This window comes from Budorcas taxicolor, chromosome 16, assembly GCF_023091745.1.
Source record: "Budorcas taxicolor isolate Tak-1 chromosome 16, Takin1.1, whole genome shotgun sequence".
Lineage (NCBI taxonomy): Eukaryota > Metazoa > Chordata > Mammalia > Artiodactyla > Bovidae > Budorcas > Budorcas taxicolor.
The window spans coordinates 67,809,235-67,821,990 of NC_068925.1; the positions used below are offsets into that span (position 1 = coordinate 67,809,235).

Genomic DNA, 12,756 nt, shown 5'->3' on the forward strand with positions numbered 1-12,756 from the left:
GGATGCTTTTTCTTTTTTTTCTCCTCCTTTACTACCCCGCCCAATATTCAAAATATCCTCCTGCCTCTGTATCACCTTTATTTTATTTCTTTTTTTTTTTTTCATGTTAAGTTACTTAAAAAAAAAAGTTTTACTTTGTATTGGAGTATAGTCAATTAACAAATGTGATAGATTCAGGTAAATAGCGAAGGGATATATACATGAATCCATTCTCCCCCAAACTCCTCTCCCATCCAGGCTGCCACATGACATTGAGCAGAGTTCCGTGTACTATACAGTAAGTCCTTGTTGGTTATCTATTTTAAATATTGCGGTGTGTACATGTCCATCCCAAACTCCCTAAGTATCCCTTCCCACCCCTCCCTTTCCCCTTCACTTTCCAACCTCTACTTTTTTAGATATGAAGATTACCTTTTGATATGCGGATGGGCCAGACTTTCTCTGACTTAATCCATTGCTTTCATTTACTTCCCAGATTTTGATTCTTGATTTACTTTGCTCTTTCCTCCTTGGGAGCTGCTAAGATTTGTACAGTTGATTTCAACTACCATCTCTAGTGATGATTTAGTTGCGGGCGCTAATAAAATGTTTTACTGTAATTTAAAAGGAAGAGAAAATAACTTGGCAAGTACTGAATATTCACCTATATTATTTCAAACAGTACCAGTAAAACCCAGGCTGTTATATAAATGTAAGTGTTCTTGCTATAGATTACAGGGAATCTGGAAAGAGTTAGTATTGCTGAGGTTTTTGTGCATGGTGCCAGATGTTAAAAGCTGCAGAGTCCTGAAGTTTTACCACTCCTATAAAGCATTTCCCAATAGTTTTAGTCCACACTCCTCTTCTTGACTGCCTGAGGCACACATTGTTACTAACATTTATTCCTTGTGGGGCCTCTGAAATAGCTGGACCTTTAAAATCTTCCAGTTTATCTCCTCATCAAAGGCACTTAAAGTTATATTATGTGACATTTGAATATATGCTTTTTCTTAAAGCTTCTTGTTTTTGAGTACGTTATTAGTTCTTAGGACACTAATTGGAAATATGGAAAGTATGATGAGATCTAGATAACTTCACTTTAAAATCTACCTATAATCAGAACAGAAATACACAAAAGGTTCCTTTTAGTGGCTGAAAGACCCAGGGGGTCAGAGAAACTTGCCTGCAACTGTGTTAAAATCTCTAGATAATATGTCAATCAGAATGGATGGGTACAGATCAACATAGAAACAGGGAGACAACTAAGTCATTATGGGAAGTGTTTGCAGTGCCCATCCAAGTTCTGTCTAAAAGTGAGGGAGCCTCCGCTATCTGAGTTCGGGTTCTCTTGGTCCTATATGGTTCTGATTAGTGATGAAAGAGCTGTGGTCTCTAGACTCTGAGATTTTCCCATCTCATTGGTAAGAACACATCGATTGTGAGATTAAGTTAATCAACCAAATGCTATTCCTGTTTAATGCATCTGAATTACTTTCTCTATCTTATTCCCGAACTCAGCAAACACAGGGCAGTACAGTGGATTTACATATTAAGTATGTGTAGGTGTACATCTTAGACAAGGACATAATTTGAAATTTGCATATAATCAAAATTATGCTTGAAATCTTTTGAATTAATTTTGAATTAGTAGGATTTAGGTTTAGAAGCCCCAAATTAAGTTCTTTTCTTTTTCTGCCTCCTGTAACTCCCTTTCTTCTTCCTTTCCCTTCTTTCTTCTCTCCCTCTCTTTTTCTCTCTTTCTCCTTCCCCTCTCCTGCTTCCTCCCTTTTTTCTCTCCTTTTCCTTCACTCCCCTTCTGTTTCTTTCTCTCTCTTTCTTTTTCCCCTTGGGCCAGTTGGAATCTGAGGTTTCTTTCAATGGTAGGAATGAGGAGCAATGGACACCCAAAGAACTTCACCCTATATTTCATTACAATGGTTAAGAGCATGTGATTTGGACTTGTATGCTTTTTTTGGAATTATACTTACTAGCAATGTGTTATATACTATACCATTTAAATAAAGAATATAGAAAAATTGAATGAGGTAAAATTTATAAAGTTCTTAGCATGGGACTTAAATGAAAGTGCTATTTAAGTGGCAGCCATTAAAATAACCATTCAGTTATGATTGGATTCTGGAATCATAAAGTGTATATTGGGATGTGTGTACCTATTGATATACTTGTGTATTGGGAAAGGATTCTCCCCATCTAGTTAATTAGCATGTCTCCTGCCTCCCATGTTTCTCTCTCTCTTTTTTGTTTTTTTTTGGTAAAAACATTTAAGTTCTATTCTCCTAGTAAATTTCAGTTATGCTATACAATGTTATCAGCACAATAGTTACGTGGAATCTACCAAAAAATTTCCAGCTCATAGAAACACAGAATAGAAAAGTAGTTGCCAGGGGCTCAATGGTTAGGAAAAGAGAGATTGGTAAAAGGGTCCCAGCTTTCAGCTGTAAGATGAATAAGGTCTGAGGATCTAGTGTATAATAGTCAATGCTTTATGTTTTCATTATTTTAAATGCATATTTCTGGCAAGAGAAATTTCCTCAGTCATTTATAGCATGTTGAATTTCTGACACAGGAATTTTATGAAGATAAATTAATGAAATATACTTTGACACTTTAGAACAGCAGGAATGATTTCACCCTTCAAAAATGTATGAAGTGTGCTTTTATTTTTTCAGCTGTTACACATTAGAGAACTTCCATCATGTTGAAGGTGTGGTAGTTTTATGCAGGTTTTACGTGTTCATAGAGTTGAAGTTGAGGGTCATTTTTGTTATCAGTCCTCTGTAGTTCCCCCATTGAACCCAAATTTTCTAATGCAATTCCAATTTCTAAGCCTTTTCCCTATCCCCTCCCTGTTGAGCCTCCTCAACCTGGCTCACCCCTCTAGGTCATCACAGAGCACCAGACTGAGCTCCCTGTGTTACATAGCAACTTCATACTAGCTATCTATTTTACATATGATAGTATGTATATGTCAGCACTGCTCTCTCAATTCGTCCCATACTCTTCATCCCCTGCTGTGTTTACAAGTCTTTTCTCTGTGTCTGTGTCTCTATGTGTATCTTGCAAATAGTTTCATCAGTACCATTTTTCTAGATTCCATATATGTGTGTTAGTATATGATATTTGTCTCTTTCTTTCTGACTTATTTCAGTCTGTATAACAGGCTCTAGGTTCGTCTACCTCAGTTCAACTGATTCAAATTTGTTCCTTTTGATGGCTGAGTAATATTCCATTGTACATAATATACCACACCTTTCCTTAACTGTTCATTTGTTGATGGACATCTAGGTTGCTGAGCCATTGTGTACTGATGGACATCTAGTTTTCTGGGCCGTTGTGTATTAACATCTAAGTTTATTATGGCAGAATGATGTATTTCCTTGTTCGTGTAAGTCCATGGTGGGGGAGGGGCTCTGAGGGGAGCTTCATGACTTTAATTCCATTATATCGCCAATCTGGTGCTTCCCTGGTGGCTCAGAGGTAAAGAATCTGCCTGCAGTGTAGAAGATGTGGGTTTGATTCCTGGATTGAGAAGATCCCCTGGAGGACAGCACAGCAACCCACTGTAGTGTTCTTGCCTGGAGAATACCATGGACAAAGGAGTCTGGCAGGCTACAGTCCATAGGGTTGCAAAGAATCAGACCCAACAAATGAAAAGGCAACCTATTGAATGGGAGAAGTTAGAATAGTTGCATATCATATGTTTGATGAGGGATTACTATTCAAAACATAAAGAACTCAATAGCAAAACCCCCCAAACAATCAACTAAAAGTGAGCAAAAGTTATGAATAACTATTTTTTTCAAATAGGACATTCAGATGGCCAACAAGTACATTCAAAGGTGCTCAATATCACTAATCATCAGGGAAATGCAAAGCAAAATCACAATGAGATATCATATCACCTCACACTGGTTAGAATGGCCATTACCAAGAAGACAGGAAATGACAGGTTGTTGGCAAGGACAAAAAGCAAAAGGAACGCTTGTGTACTGTTGGGGAATGTAAATTGGTACAACCACTATGGAAAAGAGTAAGACGCTTCCCCTCCAAATTAAAAAAGACCTTGAAAAATGTAAGTGTTAATCGCTCAGTTGTATCCGACCTTTTGTGACCCTGTGGACTGTAGCCCACCAGACTTCTGCATCCATGGAATTTTCCAGGCAAGGATACTAGAATGGATTGCCATTCCCTTCTTCACAGAATCTTCCTGACCCAGAAATCGAACCCAGTCTCCTGTGTATCCTGCATTGCAGGCAGATTCTTTATCATCTGAGCTACCAGGGAAAACCCCCGGATGATCTTATGATCAAGCAGTTCCACTTCTGGGTATTTATCTGAATAAAACAAAAGTATTAACTCAAAAAACATATTTACTTCATGTTCATTGCAGCTCTGTTTACAATCACCAAAATATGGAAGCAGCCTAAGTGCCCATCTATAAATGAATGATGAAAATGTGGTATATTTACATATATATATTGGGATATTATTCAGCCATAAAAAGAAGGCAGTCTTGTCATGTTTGACAACAGGGATGGACCTTGAGGGCATTATGCTAAGTGAAATAAATCAGACAGAAAAAGACGAATACAGTGTATAGAATCTAAAATAAAAATAAAATAAAATTAAACTAGTAATATATAAAGAACAGAAGCTGGGGATTTGGTGGGGTGGGTGTAGGTTAAAGGGGTTCAAAAGGTACAGACTTCTAGTTATAAAATCAATAAGTCCTGGGGATGTAATGTAGAGCCTATTAGCTATAGTTAATGTATTGTATATTTGGAAGTTCCTAAGAGAGCAAGTCCTAAAAGTTCTCATCACAAGAGAAAAAAATGGCAACTATGTGTGGTGATATATGTTAGTTAGACCTATTGTGAGACTCATTTTGCAGTATATACACATATTGAATCATTATACTATACACCTGAAATGAATTTAATGTTATATGTCAATAATATCCTGGTTAAAAAAAGAAAAATTCTTCCAAAGTTTTTGTCAAATTCTGTCCTTGAAGATGTATGCAAAATTGATTGCACTTCATTTCTGCTTAATGCTATGTATCATGTTTCATAATACATAATAATGTAGGCTAGTTTTCTGTTTTGCAATATTTGCATTTCCTTCCTGAATAAAATAGAAATAGGAACTATTTTTAAGTATCAATTATTATGTAGGATGCAAAATATTTATACTAGGAGAGTGTCTTCAAGGACTCAGGGGCTTTATAAAAAATAACTACTGCACCAGAATCAGTATGGTTAGGTGTTTGAAAGGTATAAGAACTCACTTATCAGTTTCCCTCATTTATAAAATAAAGGATCTGAGTTAGATGTTCTCAAAGGCCTTTTGAGATTTAAACTGCTAAAAATCATTAGAGACTATTTTTACGTTAAAACTTAATGCACAGTTAATGGTGCCTTAGTGGTTTGAAAGACTAAACCAATGGTTTAGTAAAAATGTAAGCATTCAAGGGATCTCACATTATTCTAGTTCACTTCTTTTTGTTGTTACAATTTAAGGTCCTTTCCAATCTCATAAGAACATTTCTCATGGTTAGACAAAGTTGTTTTTTTTTTTTTCTTTTTCCTTATATGTGGGAACATTAGAGGTCAGAAACCTCACTTTCGGTGATTGTGTGGCTTGTAGGAATCTGCTTTTATTCACATGTTGGTGATATCTGTATTTTCTAATAAAGTGGGTTGCATCTGTCTTCAATTTGATTTTTTCCTATAATTGTATAAAAAAGTGATTTGAGACTTGTGACAGAAGTCTGCACTGTATCTTTCCCAACCAGTAATATCATGATCCATTGTAATCTCTGTGAAAGCCTCATAAATGTTGATGAATTAGAAACAGTATTAAGAATAAACCAAAAGCCCACTTACATTTCCTACCATTTAAACGCAGTTCCTGTATGAGAAGGCAACTAAATCAGAAAGCTTTCCATTTTCACAGGAATGCCTAGAAGTTCAGTTCAGTCGCTCAGTCGTGTCCAACTCTTTGTGACCCTAAGAACTGCAGCACACCAGGCCTCCCTGTCCATCACCATCTCCCGGAGTTCACTCAGACTCACGTCCATTGACTCAGTGATGCCATCCAGCCATCTCATCCTCTGTCGTCCCCTTCTCCTCCTGCCCCAATCCCTCCCAACATCAGAGTCTTTTCCAATGAGTCAACTCTTCGCCTGAGGTGGCCAAAGTACTGGAGTTTCAGCTTCAGCATCATTCCTTCCAAAGAAATCCCAGGGCTGATCTTCAGAATGGACTGGTTGGCTCTCCTTGCAGTCCAAGGGACTCTCAAGAGTCTTCTCCAACACCACAGTTCAAAAGCATCAATTCTTTGGTGCTCAGCCTTCTTCACAGTCCAACTCTCACATCCATACATGACTACTGGAAAAACCATAGCCTTGACTAGACGGACCTTAGTCGGCAAAGTAATGTCTCTGCTTTTGAATATGCTATCTAGGTTGGTCATAACTTTTCTTCCAAGGAGTAAGCGTCTTTTAATTTCATGGCTGCAGTCACCATCTGCAGTGATTTTTGGAGCCCCCAAAAATAAAGTCTGACACTGTTTCCACTGTTTACCCATCTATTTCCCATGAAGTGATGGGATTGGATGCCATGATCTTCGTTTTCTGAATGTTGAGCTTGAAGCCAACTTTTTCACTCTCCTCTTTCACTTTCAAGAGGCTTTTTAGTTCCTCTTCACTTTCTGCCATAAGGGTGGTATCATTTTCCAGTTATATATCATAACCTTTTTACATTTGTTTCAAAGGACAGATGTATTTGAGGAGTCATGCAGAATACACTACACATTTAAAGAAAGGTGTATTAAAAATTGATTTCACTTTTATTTCTGCTCAACACTATTGCATTTCATTGTTGAACCTGAGATACTATAATATCCTTGTTTTCTGATTCTTTTCTTTCTTGCATTGAGAATTATTTATGACCACATTTTGTGTCTTGTCCTTAAAACAAATGTTCTTTCCATTCATCTGATTTCTCTTGTCTTTGCCTTCTTTAGTCTCTAAATCAGACATTATTCTCAAAGTTATTTATCACCAGTAAAATTTATCAAGTGCCTTCTCAGAGAGTAAGTCAGTTCTTTGCATTCCTTTGAGTTAAGTAGCCATGTTCCATGTTGAAGACATAAAAATGTCAACACTCTGATTTTTAAAATATGTGTTCTATTTACGGTCAGATATTAGCAAGAATCAGTCTCTGGTTTCTATAGCCATATGGACTGATTTGATTGGCAGAATGATTCATATCTTTCTGTTCATGCATGATAGATCACTCAGAACCCATTTTTCAAAATATGGCATTTGCTTCTTTAGGTAATGATATCGATACCTACCTATCTCATATGTAAAATCCCAGGTGCTTTATACAGTTACAATCTGAGGAAATATATCATTGGATTTATGCAGTAATTTTTGTGCTCAGTTAGTTGATGATACCACTGCAAGCTTTTCTTTGTAAAATACTTCTGTCAAAGTATTACTTCTCGGCTTAAAGCAGAAATTCCTTCAGAAACTTTTCACTCATGTCTTTAGGATAGAATCCGGTTGTCATAGCTTGACTTTGTGAGCATACACACACTGCCCCTGACATAAGCTTCCAACCTCATATTTTGCTTCTTCCTTTTCTGAAAACTTAACTGTAGCCAGTTAGATGCACTCATGTTCCCAACATATGAGTACTTCTGTCTCTGTATGTTTTTAAGAACCTCTCTTCTACCTGGAGTAACTTTGTGTCTGTTTTTCATTTAAGAAATCTTGTCTTTCAGGGGTACGTTTTTTCTCACTTTGCCCATGAAGTCATTATTGAAATTTTCAATTAGGGGAAGGGAAGGGAATTCAGTTGGAGATGGAGGAAAACATTTGAAAATCCACTGGCAAGTACTATGATGGGCAGTTTACGTACATTATTTCAACAAAGGCTTCCTGTTTTATGAGTTCCTTTCTTTTATTTAAGAAGTCCAATTCAGTTGCTCAGTTGTGTCCAACTCTTTGAGACCCGATGGACTGCAGCATGCCAGGCCTCCCTGTCCATCACCAACTCCCGGAGCTTGCTCCAACTCATGTCCATCAAGTTGATGATGATATCCAACCATCTCATCCTCTGGCGTCCCCTTCTCCCCCTGCCTTCAACCTTTCTCAGCATCAGGGTCTTTTCTAGTGAGTCCGTTCTTCACATCAGGTGGGCAAAGTATTAGAGCTTTAGCATCAGTCCTCCCAATGAATATTCAGGACTGACTTTCTTTAGGATTGACTGGCTTGATCTTGCAATCCAAGGGACTCTCAAGAGTCTTTTCCACCACAGTTCAAAAGCATCAGTTCTTTGGCGCTCAGCTTTCTTTATGGTCTGGCTCTCTCATCCATACATGACTACTGGAAAAACCATAGCTTTGACTATGCGGACCTTTGTTGGCCAAGTAATGTCTCTGCTTTTTAAAATACTGTCTAGGTTCGTCATAGCTTTTCTTCCAGAGAGCAGGCATCTTTTAATTTTGTGGCTGCAGTCACCATCTGCATTGATTTTGGTGCCCAAGAAAATAAAGTCTCTCACTGTTTCCATTGTTTCCCCATCTATTTGCCACGAAGTGATGGGACCAGATGCCATGATCTTCGTTTTTTGAATGTTGAGTTTTAAGCCAGCTTTTTCACTCTCCTCTTTCACTTTCATCAAGAAGCTCTTAGTTCCTCTTCTTTTTCTGCCCCGAGAGTGGTGTCATCTGCATATCTGTGGTTATTGATATTTCTCCTGGAAATCTTGATTCCAGCTTGTGCTTCCTCTAGTCCAGCATTTCCTTCCTTTGTGGTTCAGATGGTAAAGAGTCTGCCTGCAATGCAGGAGACCTGGGTTCGATCCCTGGGTTGGGATGATCCCCTGGAGAAGGAAATGGCAACCCACTCCAGTATTCTTGTCTGGAAAATTCCATGGATGGAGGAACCTGGTGGGCTACAGTCCTTGGGGTCGCAAAGAGTTGAATATGACTGAGCAACTTCACTTTCATTAATTTCATTCATGTTCATCAATTTCATTCACTTTCATCAATTTCATTCACTTTCATCAGTACTCAGTACTTAGAAGAGTTCTTTGAACAGTGAACATTTATTTGATGAATAAACATAATTGCCTCACCTTGTTAATTTTATGATAATGTCTTAGCCACTTTTCTCATCCTTGAGGACCAAAAAAAAGGGGGGGAATCCATTTTACAGAGATTGAAATTATTACACAATACTTGTTGTTTGATTCATTGGTTTGTGACTACCATTATTGAAATTTAAAAAATACTGTTGTTTGAGTAGTGCTCTTCAGTGTTTAATGAGTAATTATGAGGGAAATTGTTCATGATGGAATACCATCTTGAAGGATAAATGAACCAGAGGAAGATCTTAGGTGGATTAAAGCTTAGTATGATCTAGGAGTAATGGTGGTGAGTTCAGCTAAGCAGTACCTGTCCAGACATGCCCTGTAAAAAGAGGAATTGTATTTGCTGTTGCTGAGCATTTCTGTGGACTAGAAGGTTTCCTTCAAGAGCACGCCACTAAAATTGGTTCTAACCTGAAGTATTTTTCCACTTTAAGAAACATAATGGTTATTTTCCCCATTATATTCTTGTATTTTTTATTTTATCATAAAAATGAAAGTTTTGCTGGCATTACAATTATTTTTTAATAATTAATATACTACAGTATATATTATTATAATATGTAGTTTTATAGTGTGCTCTATTACAGTAATTCAGTACTCAATATATTGAAATTGGATTTGATAATTTGCTCATTGTCTTTTATTAATTGAACTTTGAAAAAAATTGAGAAAGGAAGAATAGAGGGAAAAGAATCTCAGTATTGCCATTACCTTGTTTTCTGTAGATTCTTTTCATTTCCGTTGAGAAATGGAACTGTCTGTAGTACCTATGCATGTCATATCTTACACAACTAGTGTTTGGACACTGTAATCTCATTTTGAATATTTTACTCCAAGATATAAAAATTGAAATTTGAGCATGGGTTAAACTAATATTTTCTTCTGAACCTGCTATAATAAGTGGATGTAGGGAGCATTAGGCTTTTAAAAAAAATACAGCAGTGTGTACGTGTCAATCCCAAACTCTCGGTCTGTTCCTTGCCCTTTTCCCCCTGCCCCCAGGTAACCATACATTCATTCTCTAAGTATGTAAATATGTTTCTGTTTTATAAATAAGTCCATTTGTATCATTTTTTAGAGATTCCACATAGAAGCCATATCGTATGACATTTGTCTTTCTCTGACTTATGTCTGAGATGTTATGAGATTGTATGATAATCTCCATGTCTATCCATGTTGGCGCAAATGGTATTATTTTATTCTTTTTTATGGCTGTGTTTTTACCACATCTTCTGTTGATTGACATTTTCATTGCTTCCACGTCTTGGCTATCGTAAATAATGGTGCGTTTAACATTGTGATATGTCTAGCCTTTCAAACCATGTTTTTCTCTGGATATATACCCAGGAGTGGGATTGTTTTTAAGAAACCTCCATACTGGTCTCCATAGTGGCTGTACCAATTTACATTCCCACCAACAGTGTAGGAGGGTTCCCTTTTCTCCACGTCCACTCCAGCATTAATTGTTGATAGATTGTTTTTGATGATGGCCGTTTTGACTGGTGTGAGGTGATATCTCGTTTTAGTTTTGATTTGTGTTTCTCAAATAATTAGCATTGTTGAGTACGTGCCTCTTTTCGTGTGCCTCTCGGCCATCTGTATGTCTTCTTTGCAAAAATGTTTATTTAGATATTCTGTGCATTTTCCACTTGGGTTATTAGGTGTTTTTTTTTGTTGTTGTTTGTTTGTTTTTTAATATTGAGTTACATGAGCTGTTTGAAACTTTTGGAGACTAGTCCCCTGGGGAGTGCATTTTTCCTGTTCTGTGGGTTGAGAAAGTTTATGTTGATTGTGATGGAAATAAGCCTCACACAGTATAGAAAGCAACCTGGTCATTTCATTAAGCAAACAGGCTACTGCTTCAGCAATTCGAGGTGGTATAAAGCTGTAAATATTTTGATATCACTCATGTTTCTCTTTTTCTTATAGGTTTTAAAATGGGTGGAAGAAGCAGTGCAGGCTTCCAAAGTTCACCTCTTATCAACAGATCATTTGGAACAGGCTGTAAATACTTGGAAAATTCCCTTTGATCCAAGTCTAAAAGAGGTTACTGTGTCTCTGAGTGGCCCTTCTCCAATGATTGAAATTCGCAATCCTTTAGGTAAGCTATATGGAACATTCATATTAAAAATATTTAAAAATATAGAATATGAAAAAATAGAAAGACTTACTTGTTCAAATTAATGCTGACTTTATGAATAAATTTAACCAACTCAAAAATGACTGGAGAAGATGTTTAAAAATTAAAACAAGATTTTTAGTCATAAGTATCATTGAGTTAACATGAGATTCAAAAAACTGAAACTCCCAATAATTTAAACAGATGGCGTTTACTAACTTAATTGTAACTGAAGGATCCAAAAAATATTTTAGATGAACCTGAAATATTTTCTTCACCTTTATATGAGGAAATACTTCACAGTAACTTATTCTGTAAAATTCAGTGTTTTGTCATTTTTAAGTGAATCATATGAAAAAAGTCCTTTATTACTAAAAAAAACTGTCTAATTTTTTACCATATCATTTTTTTGATAGATTTTAATTTTACAGGTTGTTCTTGTTCAGTCGCTAAGTTGTGTCCAACTCTTTGCAACCCTATGGACTGCAGTATACCACCAGGCTTTCCTATTCTTTACTCTCTACCAGGGTTTGTTCAAACTCGTGTTCATTGCCTCAGTGATACTATCCCAGTGATATTATCCAATCATCTCATTCTCTGTCACCCTCTTCTCCTCCTGCTCTCGATCTTTCCCACGATCAGGCTCTTTTCCAATGAGTCCGCTCTTCACATCGGGTGGTCAAAGGATAGGCGCTTCAGCGTCAGTCCTTCCAGTGAATATTCAGGGTTGATTTCCTTTAGGATTGACTTACTTGCCTACCTTGCATTCCAGTGGACTCTCAAGAATCTTCTCCAGCACCACAATTTGAAAGCATGAGTTCTTTGGTGCTCAGCCTTCTTTATGGTCCAACTCTCACATCTGTACGTATTTACTGGAAAAACCATAGCTTTGACTATACGTACCTTTGTCATCAATGTGAGGTCTCTGTTTTTCAGTATGCTGTATGGGTTTGTCATAGCTTCCCTTCCAAGGAACAAGCGTCTTTTAATTTAATGGCTATAGTCACTGTCCACGGTGATTTTGGAGCCCAAGAATATAAAATCTGTCACTACTTCCACTTTTTTCCCCTCTATTTGCCATGAAGTGGTGGGACTGGATGCCATGATTTTAGTTTTTTGAATGTGAGTTTAAGCCAGCTTTTTTCATTCTTTCCTTCCATCCTCATCAAGAGACTCTTTAGCTCCTCTTCAGGAGACAAGTAAACTCTGGTAGTCACATCTCTTTAAGAATTTTCCACAGTTTGTTATGATCCACACTGTCAAAGGCTTTAGTGTAGTCAATGAAGCAGAAGTAGATGTTTTTCTGGAATTCCCTTGCTTTCTCTATAATCCAGTGAATGTTGGCAATTTGATCTGTTTCCACTGCCTGTTCTAAATCCAGCTTGTATATATGAAAGTTCTTGGTTCACGTACTACGGAAGCCTAACTTGAAAGATTTTGAGCATTCCCTTGCTAGCATGTGAAATAAGCACA

At 37.1% G+C, this 12,756-nt stretch overlaps 1 protein-coding gene across 1 annotated transcript in view; it reads left to right on the forward strand.

Annotated features, from left to right (window-relative positions):
* The window catches only part of HMCN1 (hemicentin 1), a 537,345-nt gene that overhangs the window by 189,326 nt on the left and 335,263 nt on the right, over positions 1 to 12,756 (forward strand). Inside the window, exon 5 of the mRNA XM_052653879.1 lies at positions 11,094 to 11,265. Within this exon, the coding sequence (XP_052509839.1) occupies positions 11,094 to 11,265 (172 nt within the window). The remainder of the gene's footprint in view (positions 1 to 11,093; positions 11,266 to 12,756) is intronic.